This window comes from Pelmatolapia mariae, linkage group LG4 (assembly GCF_036321145.2).
Source record: "Pelmatolapia mariae isolate MD_Pm_ZW linkage group LG4, Pm_UMD_F_2, whole genome shotgun sequence".
Classification (NCBI taxonomy): Eukaryota; Metazoa; Chordata; class Actinopteri; order Cichliformes; family Cichlidae; genus Pelmatolapia; species Pelmatolapia mariae.
Genome location: NC_086230.1, coordinates 10,212,372 through 10,229,860, shown reverse-complemented (window position 1 = coordinate 10,229,860; position 17,489 = coordinate 10,212,372). Strand labels below are relative to the sequence as shown.

The 17,489-nt window shown below is 43.3% G+C and overlaps 2 protein-coding genes across 2 annotated transcripts in view; both read left to right on the top strand.

Moving 5' to 3' along the window:
• The window catches only part of LOC134625965 (meiosis inhibitor protein 1), a 58,011-nt gene extending 51,176 nt beyond the window's left edge, over nt 1-6,835 (top strand). Inside the window, exons 32-33 of the mRNA XM_063471387.1 lie at nt 5,927-6,042; nt 6,614-6,835. Coding sequence (XP_063327457.1) covers nt 5,927-6,042; nt 6,614-6,659 — 162 coding nt within the window. The 3' untranslated portion in view covers nt 6,660-6,835. The remainder of the gene's footprint in view (nt 1-5,926; nt 6,043-6,613) is intronic.
• Nucleotides 6,836-8,340: 1,505 nt separating this feature from the next.
• Nucleotides 8,341-17,350, top strand: LOC134625967 (coiled-coil domain-containing protein 134-like). The gene is made up of 7 exons (XM_063471390.1): nt 8,341-8,617; nt 11,987-12,120; nt 12,271-12,392; nt 12,973-13,057; nt 13,355-13,536; nt 15,444-15,515; nt 15,772-17,350. The coding sequence occupies exons 2-7, from the start codon at nt 12,018-12,020 to the stop codon at nt 15,895-15,897; spliced, it is 690 nt and encodes a 229-aa protein (XP_063327460.1). The 5' UTR covers nt 8,341-8,617; nt 11,987-12,017; the 3' UTR covers nt 15,898-17,350.
• Nucleotides 17,351-17,489: the final 139 nt, after the last annotated feature.

The following is a 17,489-nucleotide window of genomic DNA, read 5'->3' as shown; positions in this document are numbered from 1 at the left end:
ATAATAAATCGAGCCCGCCCCATATGAGCATGAATCACAATACACTCCACCTCAAGTCAAGGTGAAAATCAGTTTTTCATTAGAAATGCAAAAGCGATTAATCACGACTCCCAGCAGGAAAAAGATTGAAGAAAAGTAACAAACAAGCCTACTGAATTATTCAAATAATTATAATATTCATCACGCATTGTGATGTTGATTTTGCCTTTGCGCACTTTTCATCACTCAGCCGTTCTGTGGTAAGCAAGTGTGTGTTGCTGAATTTTTCTCCCGATGTGTAGTTTATGTTGTTATGAAGTTCGCAACCCGGGTAACCACCTAAGCAAACATTTAGGCCGTCAATGTGTAAATGTTTAAGTGCAGTTTGAGCTGACAAGCCAGGGTGCGATTTAAAATTATCACTGTCTCACTACCTCCTGAAAGCCAAACTCTAAAGAATTAACTTGCCATCTCTTTATCTCCAAGTATTAAATCTTATCACTGCGAAGCATTAAATTACAATAAAATCAGTTTGCCTCTAAGTAGACATTTCTTTTTTCCCCTCCTGGTCGTTATTTTAAAGACGACTTTGCAGAGTCTCCTGCTGCAAAGACAAACGCTGAGCATCCTGCTCCACTCGTCTTTTCACAGCCAAACCCAGCCATAAATGCTATAAAGCCTAAATGCATCTTCAGTGGCTAATTAAAACTTAGGTTTATATTTTCAGTAAGTGTTGTGTGTGTAAAACTGATTACTGAACTGTGAGCTAACAATATGATTGCAGTTCGTGTCAGTCTGGGCCTCTCCTCTCCATCCCTGAGCACAGCAGACCAATCAATCAATCAATCAAACTTCCCAACATGGCAAAAGACTTATTGAAAAAATGACTGGTTGACTTGGATGATTGGTAGATCTGTCTGAAAAGTGAGAGGTTAAAAGTCATCTTTTCAAGTTGCTGAAAAGACTTTTAGATAAAAATGTCCTTTTATGTCTTAATTTGCTTGAGAAGTAAAAGGACATCTCTTCAGTTCCCTTTTTCTTACACAGATAGGCTCAGGAGCATCTCAGTGGGTACTGGACCAGTGCATGGCCTCTGACACATAGAGAGACAACCATTTACACTCATATCAACACCTTCACAATCTCCTCAGACGACCAGCAGCTTTTAACTGAGATCCTTCTTGCTTTGAGTCATGCTTTCTTTGGCCACAGGCTTGCAGGAAGAAGGTCGCCATGCAACACAAACAGTGTGACAGAATCAAACTTTAGATATTCATAAATGAAATAGACGCTTAATCCAGTGTAGAATGTGATTGAAAACGTGGATGATTTCAAGTGTTTGTAACAGCCTGTTACATTTTAACCAAATATCAAAGCTGTTGGGCCGTATAGCAAGAGTGTTTTAAAACACTGGGTTTCATGGCTGTATTCTGTTTATTCCAGGAAAGATGGACTAAATTTGGACCGGATCAGACAGACACGTGACATTAAAAAAAGAGCGAGCTGGTGGAGTTATGTTAATTTGACAGGCACAGAAATATTTGTGGTTTATTTGCAGAGCTTTTCTACCCATCATATTGTTGTGTTGCAGCTCGCCAGCATAATTTTTTTGCCAGCCAAACAGATGTTAGCGGTATTTCAAAATTGAAATTACTCAGTTTTTCCCCCACAGATCACAGAGGTGAACTGAGTTTAAAAAAGAAGTTGATGGAAACAACTGTGCTCTCTCTCTCCTCAACTGTGATCACAGCACTGGCACAAGCTCTTTGTATCGTTAGTATCATTGGCCAAATCACTCTTATTATGTCTGAACTGGTTTCAAGCTGGTGTGTTCTCTGCGGGGGTGGGGGGGGGGGGGGGGGGGGGGGGGGGGGGTTCGCGTGAGGTGAATATTGCTGTTACCCTAGTTAGCTTTGCTGCAAATGCAGAAAGCCCAGTTGGGTTCGCCTCAAGATTAGGGGCCACATCAGATTGCATAGCTCTAATATGGCATCGTGTGCAGGACCAGAAATGCTTTTGGTATTCTGAAAGTAGCTCAGAGTCGGAGGAGTGACAGAATGATGGCACACACTGCAGCTCCCAGTGCACTGTGTTCCAGGCAATCATGAAGTGTGTGAATACATGCGTCTGTGGCTTGTGTAGGTGTGTGTGAGTGTGTGTCTGTGTGTGAGTGTGTCTGTATATCTATATGTGTGTTTTTTTAAGTCAGTGACACAGGTTAGGGTAGGCAGGGTTCAATGTGACGCATTTCTCTTAACGGTCTCACAAACAGTGTGATTTTTGTCCCCTGGCATCTCTGCTGCTCGTCTCTCACACACATTTTCACAGATGAGCTTCACAGTTTTCAGAGGTTTTGTTCATCTAGCTTTGGACTAAAGTGAAGTTTCAGTTCACAAAGGAAGTGTATATTTATAAATGATCTATTCTCAGATCACTGGTTTTGCTTCTTGTTTCCTCCCCATGAAAGCTGACATAACGAGCACCGGTGTGCCTGCATGCACATACAGTCAGCAGATATCACCTTTTCTGTTTGCAAGCTTGCATTTCCCGGTTTGTTGTTTCCAGTCAAAATTTTTCAGTCTACCTGGTTCCCAAGTAGTCCTAAATACAGATTTCTAATGAATAGGTTTTCAAAATAAAGGAGTGCACCGAAATCTTGAGCCACCTGATTTCTTTGTATTTCGCTTTCTCTAATGTTTCAAAGTGCTCTAGAGCAATAGTCTCCAGGCTTTCTGAAGGTCTTTCGAGTTTTTCTTTGGACATTGGCTACTTTTTCACTCATTTTAAGTCCAGTCCTTGTACTTGACCATTTTCAGAGAACTGTTTTTAATTGTGTTTTTTTTTATATCTTAACACTCTGATCTATGAATCATTCAAGCACCAAACTCAAGGGATGAACCAGTGTTGTGTCTGCACATAAAAGACAACTTTGCAAAGAACCTATTTAAATTGTATCTTTAGGCCATTTGTTAGTAGCAGCCTGTTGCAAAAACAGATAACTTGTTCCATTTGTTTAGTTGAATCTATGAACAATGCCAAAGATAAGACAGTTTGACAGGAATAAAATAGTATTTTTTTCATCAACAAGATGATTCCCAAAGAGGCATTAGCTGAAAACTTATCTCCACAATGTGTGCAGTAAGTCCTTGAAAAAGTTGTGAAAGTAGAGGACAAAAGAACAAGTTTCCGGTTTAAAAACTAACAGCAGATGAGCAGTGTCTGAAAGTCATGTTTTTAAGAAACAAGAGGAATAAAATCCAGCAAAGACCCTGGCACAGGACTGCAGAGATGCATCTGTACCTTGAGTTGATTCATCTGCAGTTCACTGAAGCCTTATCAGACATAGTCTCAGTGGAAGGGTGGCTGTCAGCCATTCTTAATGAAGAGAAACAGAAAGAAAAGGCTGAAGAAATTGGACTGAGCAGCAATCCTATAAAGTGAGTGTCTACAACCGCCTGTTAAGTACAGTGGAGGCGCTGTCATGGTTTGGGGTAGCATTTTGGCCAGTGGTGTTGGAGATCTTGTCAAAATTGATGGAATTATGAACGCAGAAAAAACACCATCAAATTTTGATCCACCGTGCAATGCCATCTGACTGCCAACGGCTTAATTTTGCATCATAACAAAGATCCCAAATACACTGCTAATGCAGTAAAAGCGTACCTGGATAGAAGAACACACAGTGGAACTCTATCAGTCATGGACTGGCCTCCCCAGAGTCTGGACCTCAGCATTATTAAGCAGAGAACAAAACTAAAAGGCAGAAACATCCAAAGAAGAGCTTTGAATGTCCTTCAAGAAGCCTGGAGAACTATTAATGAAGACTACTTAAAGAAATGACAAGAAAGCTGCCTAAGAGAGATCAGGTTTTGTTAAAGAATGAAGGTCGTACCAAATATTGACTTTCAAGCTCACTAGACTCATACAGACTCTGTTTTTACCTTATATACTGTATTTACATAAATGTTTTCACGTGTTTCAATGAATCACTGCATCTATTTCCCATTTTTGTACCAAAATAAAAAAGAAATGAGGAGTTTCTCAAAACTTATGCACAGTATAAAGTTGTCCTATTTTCAGTTTGTATAGGTCTTAAATGTTTCAGTGCAAGTCTTTGAAGCACACAAATGCTTTGGTTCTTGCAAAGGTGCTGCATCATTCAGGTTGTGCTTCACAGTGCACCAAACTCTTTGAGGTTGTTTTCCTTTGTAAAAACAGTTAATGGAAACAATCGCCTGATAGAATACATTAAGTAACTGTTAGCGAACACAAAATTACAAAAACCTTTGGGTTGGGTGGGAATCGGTTCATTTCCATCCCAAGTTTGGTTTCAAGTTTAATTTAAAGTGGTCATTAAGAAATCTGAACTTTACCTTGGTTGTGGACATGTTTGGAGAGTGTTAGGAGTGAGCAAGAATACATACAGGAACAGTATTTACTTGCTAGCTTTTTCCATTTCTCGGTGAATTTATTTGTTTCCTCCTTTCCTTTTTTAATGCTCCCAATTGTATTGATCCTATTAACTCCACCTCTGCCTCGCCTGTTGCTTTTATCAGTTTTCAGCCCTTGTTTTAAGCTGCCTTCCATCTCATCCTGAACACACCATCGTCTTAAGTAATTTAAAGGCAGCTGCTGCCAAATAAAACTGATTTGACTTTGACTTTAAAAAACCCCACTCACATATGTGTTGGGGTTCCCTCACACACTTTGAAATGATCTTTAGAGAGGTCTCTGAACCTTGGCTTCAGCAGAGAGCTGATCAGTTATAGCTCAGGCCGGGTTCTGGCTGTATCTGCATGAACAACAATGAATAGTAAATCTTGCATCGTGAGTCTGTTTCTGTGTTGGGGTTGCTCATAACTGCAGGAGAAACTCTGCAAACTTTGAACGTTTAGAAAGTTTTCTGTTGATTGTGAATATTTTTCTCCCAGATTTCTGTTCTTGTTGCTGCTTGTGGCAAACGTTCACTGTTCCCTGTTGCCTACAGTACACATCTGCATCTTCACTGAAGTCCTGTTTGCTGCTTTATACACATTTTCTGCTTGTGCATATGCTTATGACAGCTGAAATACAGATTTTCAAACTTAATATGCTTTTCATTATCATCTGTCATACATATTTATATATTTTTACAATGCTGGAGGTGTAACATGGGCAAAGTTTCAAATAATGAGTTCCTGTTTATGTGAAAGTAATCCCTGTGAGGCAAAAATTCAAAAACTTTTCATCCAAAGCAATTTTAGTGGAGTCCACTAATAATAATAATAATTTAAAAAAGGAAATAATTATAATGGAGTGCCTGTAAAATCTATATTATGTCGTTTTCAGAAGTTTTCAGGTTTTCTGTGGATTTCGAAGAGGCATTCAACCGCATCTCTTGGGGTATCCTGTGGGGAGTGCTTTGGGAGCATGGGGTGTTTGGCCTGTTGTTACAGGGCATTTGGTCCCTGTACACCTACAGAGACAACTTGGTTCATATTTCTGGCAATAAGTGGGACTCATTTCCATTTGGTACTGGACTTCTCCATTCATAGTTTTTATGGACAGAATATCTAGCCATAACCAATGAGTTTTCCAAAATGAGTTTCCCTTGAAGGTTGGCTGAGCTGTCCCTTAGAAATAGGATGAGGAGCTTGGTCATTCAAGAGGGACTCAGAGTAGAACCCCTGCTCCTCCACATCAAAAGGAGCTAGTTAGGTTGGATATCTGACTAGGATGCCTCCTGAGCACCTCTGTGGCAAGGTATTGTGAACATGTCCTACGAGGAGGAGGCCTGGGACTCGCTGGAAAGAGTCCTGGGTCTCAGCTGGCTTGGGAACGACTCATTGTTAAATGATAGAAATTAATGGATGGACTAATGGATTGCAAAATTCAAGATCTTAAGGTTCTTGTGTTAGGTCCCTCTAACCCTAGGATGCTTTTTGTTTTTCTTCTTTTGTTCATTCAGATCCAGAGCAGAGACCTTCTACCCAGAGAGGAACACAAGCAGAAAGTGAAGAACATGATAGAGGAACTCGGAGAGCCCGATGAGAGCTGCAGACGCAGTCAGTCCCACAATGTCCTGTATCCTTTACGTGAAGTGAAACACATGCACACCATTGAACTTTGCTAACACAAACAGCCTCTGAACATGCCTCTGTAAGCAGGAAGTGCTGCAGAAAGCAGTAACCCACACAGTAAAGCACATTAGGAAACTCATACTTTAACATCAGCATCTTCATTGATTTTTCACTGGCAGTTTAATAGATGCCTGTGTTGAACAACACACGCTCTACTGTACATTCATAGTCAGCATGTCATTTGTCATGCTGGCTGGCTCCCTCTCTCTCTCTCTCTCTCTCGCTTATTCTTCTTGTGACCCACCCACACACTCTCATACAGTATAACTATTATATGCGTGTTCGTTTTAATATCAGCTTTGTCTGTAAATATTACATTTTTCTGCTAATATTAATAATAACCAAATACACAACATATACGTGGAAATAGTAGTTCATTAAAAACACAGTGCATTTAGGCTCAGTAAAGCTGGTAGCAGTTTCAATTTGTTTCTTAATTTAAATGTTCTATCTTTCATCTTCACGCCCACTGCCCCCTCTCACTTTGCTCATTGCTCCTTGACGCTTATCTTCAGACATGTTGGAGACGTGCCCCTCTGCCTGTCTGACTTTGTGCTTTAGACAGGACATCGATTTTGAAAGTTCTTCACCTTGCTCATTTGTTGCTCCCGTTTGTTTGACTGTTTCTGTTGTGCTCCTAAAACAATACAACCTGTAGTTTCACAGCATCCTAGCAATCTGACTGACTGCATGCATTTGTTCATAGAAGGTAGTTCATATTTGCAGCAGTGTTAAAGAAAACGAACATCTTGAATTATAAGTGCATCAATAAATCACTTGTTTTTGTTACAGGCCAACGTTGGTGCTTTTTTATCCGATGTGGTAGCACTGGTGATCCAATCAACCTTTCCTCTTAAGAAAAATGTCCTCTGAAAGGGGACCTATGATATTGTACTTTAACATATTTCCATCATATATACAACGTTACAAAAGTAGTTATTGTTGTTATTAAGCATGGCCAAAGTTTAAAATAATTAAGCATATATACAATAACCCCTTTGAACCAGGTGCTCACATTTAAAAAAGTACTCAGGATATGCCTAATATGGTCATCTCAGGCACAAAGCTCTGACTGTGAACAAAGAAGCCTGGTAGAGCAGGTCATCTAATAATGGAAAGGTTGATGGTTTGATGCCATGCTGCTCTAGTCTCTAGTCTGCATTCCTAAGTGTCCTTGGACAACATATTGAACCCCAAGTCGCTCTCTGATGCGTTCATCGGATATGAATGTGTGAATGTTAGGTAGAAAGCACCGGGTGTAGACAAAAGTACATGTATGAAAGGGGGTGAATGGCTGAATGAAGCATGTTGTATCAAGCCCTTTGAGTGCTAAAGTAGACTCGAAAAGCATTATATAAGAACAAGTCCATTTAGCATTTATCTAGACCTTCTGTTTGCCGGGGGCAGCCAATTAGAAGGCGTTAAAGGAGAAATGTTAAAACAGCTTATTACAGGCAGAGAGTGAAACTGCTAATAAAAAAACACTGTCTAAGCTGCAGGTGAGCAGCTCTGCTCGGGGAATTAACTCTCTCACTTTCCCACCTAGAGTTTCTTCTGCCAGTTCCAGGATTTAACCAGATTAATGTGAATTTCTCTACCCCATCCACACCTTCTCAAAGCTGTCAGGTGATGGGAGTACGACTCCCTGTAGACCACTGGTGTGTATGGCAGTGGTTGTGAGGTGGACAAGCTGCCAGAGAGCAGCTGTCGGCGAAGTGCTTGAGAGCCATGTGGGATATAATTGCAGGGTAAAACGTCTCATGTGGTCTATTTTTGAACTGTATGGCCACTGATGAGCTCTCAGGCTTTAGGCTACTGCAAGAAAATCAATCGTTCATTGTACCATCGGGTAGCTCCAGTGTGTTTCTATACTTCTCACTGGCAGCTCATTAAGTGGCAAGGTGGGGTTCTTATATGATCGCACAAGTCCCTTTTGACGTCCAGTTGACTTTTAAATTGCTGTCACAGCCAGCTTCCAGAAAGGCAACTTTTCATTAGCATAGCCAACCCTAGCTGCAAATAAACTACCTAACATGCTCGCCTACTCCGCCCTGCTGCCATCTTTATAAAATACCTCGGGAGTTTATAGCGTGGCTGGACGGCATCATAATCCCGGGGGAAACTGAGCATAAACGGAACGCAGCCCCTCGTCCCCACGCTCTGGCGGTGTCTCCCTCTAACTCCTCCGTGTGGAAACCGCACTCCTCCTCCTTCGTGTTTAGCGCCCGCTCGCTGTCATTCGTCCAAGACGAGCCAGCCGGTGCGATCGTGGCACTGGCAGAGTGGAGCAGCGAGAGCCGCATGTAAATGAACGCCTCCACCTCCGTTGTTGTCACCTGAGGATCCAGAGGAGGGCAAACTCACTGTCCCGTCTACCTCATCGGCGAGCCGAGCTCTTTTTCTGTCTTTGTTCACGCTCGGAGCGGAGATAAAGAAGGTTCAACTGCACTCTTTACTTTGGAGCAAACGCCGCTCGCTAATCGCTGCCTTGTGGCGCTGTCGTTTCTCGCTACAACACGGTGAGTGGACCTCGAGTTTGGTGGCTGTAGTGTCCAGCAGAGCTCTATCTGCCGGGGGATCTGCTGTGCTGGCCGCTGGCTGGCTGGCGGATCCGCCGGAGCGTAGAGCTGCGATGACAGGAGGCATCGATTTGTCGACTTTAAATACTTCATTTCCAAAAGTGAGCCCCTAGTTGGGAAGTCTTCTATAAATAGTTATATATCATTGAGATGTTGGTGTATAATACCACTGTATGTAGCCGTGCATCCAAGATATAAAAAGCGTGTAATTCTCCGTTTAGAATATAAATAGTTACTCAGTAGTTGGGTACGGACAGCCGTGCAGCTGTAGGAAGCCAGGTCAGGTAGGGGACATGCAATCAATTAAACAATCTGTAGCTGATGGTCCATGTGACAGTCTTTATCCACCACCATCATCACCATTACGCATGTCCGTCCCTCTGTATGAATGATGACAGAAGGAGAGCCTCTAGGATGGAAGCAGAGAGAGAGAGAGATGATGTGTCAGTCCTTGAACCTCAAGACTCCCACAGCAGGCTGGCAGCCTGAGGGGAACCGGGCTCCACTCCTGCTGCACATCCAGCTGTCTGAAAGGCATCTTGCTTTTTTCCATCCTCTCTGGAGCGCTGTTCACCTCAAGGGTCAGCTGTGGCTCTTGAAATGAATGCTGCAGAGCAGGCTTGTTCGCGGGTCGGACTTCTTTCTCATCCTTGATTGAAGATTATCATCTTTCATCACACTGGTGAAAATTGGATGCATGTTTTCAACAATACAGACAATTCCCAGTCAGAGCGGTTCTTCTTCACGGGTTCCGTGTGATTAGATAATGTAACCTACTTTACTGACAAAGCTGGAACCTAGATCTCCCACACAGGAAATCAAACTTCAGCCTCTTTGCCCTAAGAGGTTGTTGCTAGCAGCTCCAAGCCAAGAGATTTACGTGGGCTCACACGACTTCAGCAAGAACCACTCTGCCTCCAGACCTCCTCGACACATCTCGCCAGCTCGAGTGCCAGAGGGACAGACGGCTTCTGAACCGAGCCTCCCACCTTGGATGCTGAACATCTCCCCTGAAGTTTCTTCATTCCAGGACTCAGCAGGGGAGAATATGAAAGAAAGCCTTTTGCAGATCAGCTGGGTTGTCCTAACAGTGTTCTAGTGCATGTGCTGCTTTGAGATCAATTTTGTTTTTATGTGCACCAAAAAAAGAAAAGTATTGGTTAAAGACCAATGAGAACCCCTGCAGGGATCTGACGATCCCCTTTGAGCAGCACATGATGGCGATGGCCAGGTGAACTCCCTCCCTCAGCTGGTTTTACTCCTGTAGTAAGACAGGCTGGGGGTGCAGGAATGCAGGCAATGACTGTTGTGTAAGTTCTCTCTCACAGAGCAGCATCATTTTTAAGGGGAGCTTGAAGTTAACATTAATGTCAGCAGATGATGATTTTTGCATAGTTTTGTGCTTCACACTCCTTTCAGTTCCACTCAGGACCGAGCCGAGTGCCCTGGAATTAGTGACATGCTCATCCTGTGTAATCAGGGTTGCTTGTTTACAGTTAATGGATGCACTTCTGCACTGCCCGTGCCACATTAGAAATGATTGATCCTGCCTTAATGCCCTTCCTACATCACTTCTTACGGCCTCAGCACTTTGCCCCTCTGTGCGGAAACATCAGCAGCTCCTGGTTATGCGTATTGACGGTGATGACCTTTTCCCTCATAAATATCTGTCAGAGCTACATGGCTGCCTGCTAGGAGGCACACAGGAACATCAAATAACCCGACGAGCTGCTGCTACTACCAGAAAGACAACCCCCACCCGTCTCTGGCTGTTATCGAGAAATATTGAGGCTTTCGACCAGCACTTAAGGATATTTAGTGCAGCATTTCTCAGAAAGCTGGGAAGCTACCCAAAAGATGTTCTCAGAATGCACAAATTGGCCTTAATCGAACATTGTCTTCACTCAGCTGTCTGCAGGAACGCCGGTTTCTGCTGACTCCGTATGAACAAAGTTGTTTTTGAGTTTTATTTTTAAAATAAATTACCCCAGAGACTGGCAGGGAAAGGGGGAAAAAATCCGCTTTCATTTTTCCGGAAATAATACACCAACGCTGCCGTTAAACAGAAGAATGATTCAGTATGAAATGCTCGTTGTTTGTCTGCGTTATCAGCGTGCCGTAGATGTACAGGCAACGTCGAGAAGCAGATGGGTTTCTTTTTTTCCTGTTCTGATTGGAGTAAGTTCTCTTAAGGGTGCTCACTTTAGTCTAAATTAATATTCACGCCCTGAAACATTTGCTCCCTTTCCCGCTCCTTGAGATTCGAGAACAGGCACCCCGGGTTTGTAAAGATTAATCCAGTCAGCGCAGAAATCCAGTCTCCCGTGCTCATTATCTGTCATTCCACAGCCGCCTCCTCTATCTTGCACTAGTTCTCCCATCTGTGTGTCTTTGGGTTTCACCGCTGTGCCTTAGCAAAAGGTAGATGAAATATTCACCAGGAAAGCTGTTGTTTCCCTCAGGGTCTCCAACTCCTCTACCCCACCCCCTTCTTCCAAACGCTCCAACGCCCCTCTCTCCTCTCCTCCTCTTCCCCCCGCTGCTTCTCCTAATATTACTCTCCCTCCATCCCATCTGTACCCCACTGCATCCCTCTGATAGTATCATTGATGGAGCCCCTGCTAAATTATGCATGGATTATATGAATTATATCTTGTAGCTTTTCATCTACATTGTCCTCTCCCTGCCTCCAGTTACTTCTGTTTTCTGCTAATGTTTTCTTTAAAAAAAAATTGGTATTTTTTGGCTCGCATCGAATCCTCCTTTGATGAGGTCCTATATTTAGCTGTTGTATTTATCTTCTCACTTTCATGCCTCCCTTTGAAACGTACCAAAAAAAGAAAAAAGCCTTGGAGGACGGGGAAAGTTGCGACAGGATCAGAATGCTATAGAAGACCGCCGCTTTTGAATAGAGAGGGCAGAGGACGGGCAAGAGCAGACCGGGCGCCTGCTACAGAGACTGTAAAAGTTCCTCTGGGGATTATGCAAGTGCCAGACATCAGATGTGTCTTAAAAGGAACATACGGAGGCCCTCTTCAAATGCCGGCTACCCTCTGGTGTTCCATATTGACCACTTATCCCCAACATGTCTCCGTATTTCACATATTCCACAAGTATCACACGAGAGAGCACAAGCCCCTCTACTAGCTCTGGAAGGAGAAAAATGAATGAATGGAGAAGAAAGCTGTGTTTGCTGGCTCTATGTGAAAGCATAGCGAGTCAGGCAAGCTGAAAGAATCTAATCAGGCGACTATGTGACAATATTCTGCTGTGGAACAATGTCTCATGGCTCATCATCCCTGTTTTTAGAAGAGTGCCTCTCTGCCACCCCCTGCTGACCATGCGGAGTGTGGGTGCAGTGGTCCTGGCGCTCGCCGCTGCCGCACTCAGCTCGGCAGAGTCCGACACGCACCGACCGAGACACGACTCCAACCTGGAGATCTGTATCCTTCTGCTGATGGCGTGTGTGTGTGTGTGTGTGCGTGCGCGCAAGTCACTAAGTATTGAACTTAAGCATCTTCACGGGTGTGTCTCTCCTGATGTGAGTTATGTCCATGTAGAGAGCGTTTGTCCTCCTGACCTCCTCCTGTCAGACAAGCGGCTGTTTGAGACCAAGAGGAAAGATCAGCTGAATGCACTCAAGAATCTAGTAGAGCTGAACGACATCAACCAGCAGTACAAGATCATAGACATCATGCTCAAAGGGCTCTTCAAGGTACAGTGTGTGTGTGTGTGTGTGTGTGTGTGTGTGTGTGAGACATCATATAGTGCGTGGGAAGCAGCAAGTCAAGCACAGACAAGGCCACTAGCATCAGAGAGCGGGCGCTCTGAAGCTCGACCTGCCTGGTGTTTCCAGCAAATTGAAGGATAAGAACATTTGCAGCCCGATAGAGAATCAAAAGCCCTAAAATCCACTGCATTCAGCAGCGCGTGAGCTCGCTTTTCATTTGAATCTGAATTCATGCTGCTTACAGGTGCCATTCACTTGCACCAGACTGGGAGCTGTGATTTTTACTGTAGGCCTCCATTTCCCAGCGGGCAGCTATGCGTGTATCTGCATCGCTCTCAAGGAGAACGAGCAGAGTCGACCTTCGGGGGCTGCAAAACACTGTCAGCACTTCTATACGTCTGCGTGTGTGTGAGCCAGCGTATCTATTCTGTGCAGTGTCCACACAGATCACGCATTGACTGTAACGCCTGTGGGAGGTGGTGTGTAAAATGTCATAAGAATAACAATTGTAGCACGTAGATGGGAGTACATAACCCTGGAGACTGAGCTCTCTTTCTCTCTTAAGGTGTTGGAGGACTCCCGGCAGGTCTTGGTTGCGGCCAACATGCAGCCCGATGACCCCTTCCCCATGGACGATAAGATCAAAGAAGGTCTGATTCGCTTTTAAATCTCATCTGTTGCCTTCTCTCTCGCTCTCGAGTGTTTTTCACACACTGATTCTGTCTCCAACACCTCTGCCTGGGTTGTCTTACGCTCTGTTACCCATCTCAAAAAAACCCCCACTTCTGCCTGGTGTTCATCATCCCATCTTTATCCCCTTCAGTGCGGTCTGAGTGTGCTCCCCCAGTAAAATCATGAGCTGCTTTCCTCCCTTTGTTCTGTTAAGCATCATTTTTCACAATGTGTTATATACATGTGCATATTCATATTCTGTTTCTGTCCTGCAGCTTATTCCCACGTAGTGGAGAATACGGCGTTCTTTGGCGACGTGGCGTTGCGTTTCCCCCGTATCGTCCACCACTACTACGACCGGAACACCGACTGGAGCGGCCTGCTGCGCTGGGGGCTGAACTTCTGTAACCAGACGGGGGTTTTCACAGGAGGAGCCCACCAGCACGTCCTCACACTTGTAAGACCTTCTGCAGCCTTTTTATTAAGGGTGTCAAAAAAAATGTTTCTGGTTTCACTTTTTCTCATTTCGATTGTGTGGATTTAGAAGAGATTTGTCGACGTCGTTCTGAAGACTGAGAGTTGTTGCAAAAGCTGAAAGAAAATGATTCAGATCAAAATCTAACTACCTAATTCTTCCTTTGCCAGTGCTCCACTAAGTTTCATGAGATTCAGCGTGATTGATCTTGCAGTGATTGCATACCGCAGCTTCAGCTCACGCCTTGGATTAGAAAAGAAAACATCTCTCTGCAGGAGGATATAATGGAAATATTCAAAACACAGCGAGAAAACAGCGCATTACAAACCAAAGCACAGTGATGTAAATGTGTCTGGTAAATAGATGGCACAGAGCAAAAGAATAGTTGAGGTTTACAGTGATTCTTCGGCTCCTAATATCCAGCCTTATCCCTGGCAGCGTGTTTAAGGCTCAGCGAATTCTAAAATCTATAGGAGATTCTTGCAAAAGCACCAATATTGGTTCGATGGTGGTAGATTAATATCTCCAGAAGCGAAAAAGCTGCACTGGCTAAAAGAAGGAGTTAAATATCTCAGGGTCTTGCCCACGAGTGGGAGCAAAAGGCAAGCTTGATGGACAAATCGGTGCAGCATCACCAGTGATGTAGACTCTGCACGGGCCCGCTGTGGTGAAACGAGAGATGAGCATAAAAGCGAAGCTGCCGATTTATCGGAGCACCTACATTCCTGCGCTCACCTGTGCCCGCAAGCTCCGTGTGGCGACTGAAAGAATGAGACTGCAGATAGAAGGGGTGGAAATGAACTTTCTCTCAAAAGGTGTCAGGGCTCATGCTTACAGACTGGATAAAGAGAGCGGTCGTTCAGGAGGGGCTCAGAATAGAGGTACTACTACTCCACATTAAAAAGGAGCCAGTTGCTTGGAAACGCCTCGGTGTCACCCCAGAAGAGCTGGAGGAAGTGGCCGGTGAGAGGGAGGTGGGCCGGGGTAAATGGCAAGGGATGGATGGGTGGAAAAAAACTTTTATTTTAGAAAACAATAGTCAAATATTGAGGGGGTTTTTTTCCCCCAGATTTGTTTTGTTCTATAAATACAGTTCTTATCTCCCACTCGCTATTGAAATTTAAATGAATTTAGATAATGCTTCCCAATAACTGCCCAAACTACCCACATGCATTTCAAAGTGGCTGCTCAGTGGCTTCTAGATCAGTGTTAGCCACACGTTAAACAGAAGGCACATTCTCATAAACCACAAGATGTTATCTTTTCAGCAGAAGTGCCATCCGTGCATCATTAGCTATACCAAACAGGAAAAAATGACTTTTAAAAACAAGGGTGACAGTTCTCTGGAAACCTGGTGGGTTTGAAGAGTGATGCAATCTCATGTCATGTAAGTGTGGAGTTAGCAGTCATCAGTGTCAGCCAGTGTGTCAGATATTTCTGTAGAAATTGAATTTTGGCCTTTTAAACTTTAAAGACCAAAGGTGTCTAACCGGTCTTTCCTTGTTTAATGTGCGGGTTAATGAACTATACTCCTGCAGGATTAATCTGTGACCTTAGCAATGTGCCAAGAGGATTATGAGGTGGATTAATTCTGAGGCTCGAAGCAGCAGCAGCAGTTTTGCGTCCTAAAAGTGTGCGTTCGGCCCTCGCTTAACCCCACGCTTGGTTTCCGACTCCCTCGTCTCTATTTCATCCACCTCCGTGAGCGGTAAATAATGAAGAATGAGCTCTAATACTCGCAAGGAATGTGGTTTAAATTGCATCAGAACGCTTCTTAGCTGTAGCATAAGTGATGTGACGTTTCTTAGCTCTTTTTGAAGCAAGCATTATGTATCATCTCCCCCTCTTTTCTTTCCTCTGCTATCTTTCCTATTCTGCTCACCTCGCAGATGTCACAGGAGCTGGGAATAACAGAGAAATCCCCAGACTTTATAAACCCGTATCGCACAGAGAGAGATGATGTGAGTACGCTGCGTACATGCTGTTCTACACTTTGCCTCTCTTGATGACTTTGCCATCATCCATTATTATTCTAGCCTGATACCTGGTAACAGCTTTCTTAATACCCCAGAGACTCTCTGGGTACACCTTTGCAACCAGCAGGAATAGAAACACATGCAGATCTTTGCTTTGTTTTTTGTAGAAATTCTCTAAGAAAACACAGCCTCTCTCACATCGCGACTTTGATCTCCCCGCGCCCTTTCTTATCTGCCGCAGGTGCTTCACACAGCCGAGGCTTTCCAGAAGATCCTGAGGGAGGAGGAGAAGAGGAGGAGGAAGGAGGAGAAGAGGAAAGAGATCAGGAAAGGCCCTCGCATATCCCGCTCTCGCAACGAGCTATAGCGCTACACCTCACCGAGCGCGAAGAGCAGAGGAGAGGGAGGAAGAGGAGGAGGAGGAGATGAGAAGGCGCGTACACTCGCAGTCCACAAGGGGTGGCTTGACTTGTAGACTCTGGTGACAGTGAAGAAAAACAAAAAGCTGCCGTCACTTGTACAAAAGCCAGGTGCTCGAGAAAGAGAGAGAGAGAGAAAACCTCAATGTGACACAAAAATGTAAAGTGGAGGAGGGGGTTAGTCCAGATCTGAGAAAAGCCTGAGCTGCTGTACGTCAGCAGTTCTTTAGAATTTGGGGGGGAAGGAAAAAATAACAAGATAAATAACTCTCTGGAGATGAAGTTAAGGCAAACTCATTTTTGATAACTTGAAGATTATGTAACTAAACTTTGGGATATTAATTCATTTTAGTCTAATCGTTTTTCTTCAAAACTTTGCAAAGCCCCCGCTGTACTGTGTCTGGTCTCGGTTTAATGTATCTAAAATCCCATACGCTTCAAGTAGGTGCGATTGCCAAATTTGACCTTTTGAAAATGTGGCGTGTTTATGGTTGGGTTAGGCTCGACTGCTGATTGAATATTATCTTTCATTATTTCTAAGAGCTGTTGAATTTCTCAAAGGATGTTTGTGAATAGGCAGATTTACATTCCCACTGCTGCTCAGAATTAATAAGGAGACATCATTATGTTGCGTTTGCCTGAAGGATGGCGTAATGATAAAGATTACCATGGGTTCATTTTTATGTCTGCTATTTTTTTCCATCTGAGGGACTCATTTGAGATTTTTTTTTTTTTTTAATTGACCATATAGTTTTTTCTGCCTTAATGAGCCTTCACATTATTTTTATCCTGTCAACCGGAAATACAACATGTGACCATTCATCTAGCAGTCCCTCGTCTTTAACCTTTTTTCCCCTTTTTAAATTGACACGTTTTGTGGATTCAGAGCTACACAATTGAGACTGATGTAATTTTCATATAGTAATAATGACTGTTATGAAAACTATATGTATATTCAGAGAAAAATATCATTGCTGCAGAATGAACAAGCCATTTTGTTAACACGTGTAATGAAATAAAGTGACTCTGATACATAAGGAAGAAAATTATATATATATATATATATATATATATATATATATATATATATATTTGTACTTCATGTGGCTTCATACTGTAGGGATGTCAATCTCATTTTACATTGTGGGCCACGCACAGCCCTCTTTGACCTTAAACGGGCCGGACCAGTGAAAGTACAAAATAAATAATAAAAATAAAATTACAGAAAAAGCTCTGGTAGTTCATTATACAGACTGTCCCTGTACTTAATATACAGGTTTTGTTAATTCACAAAAAATGTCTCTTTTTTTTTTACTGTGTCATTTACCTGTCATTTAATTTTTTATCTGTTAATTAATTGCTTTTAGTATGAATGGCAACGGGGCTGGGCAGTCTTTATCAATAGGAAAAACTGTAACACAAACTCTATACACAGATTCAGGGCTTTATATGTGACAACTCTACACTTTGGCGTTTACACATTTGCATAATAACAAACAAAAGGTTACCGGTTCGAGCCCGGGAAGACACACAAATCTGT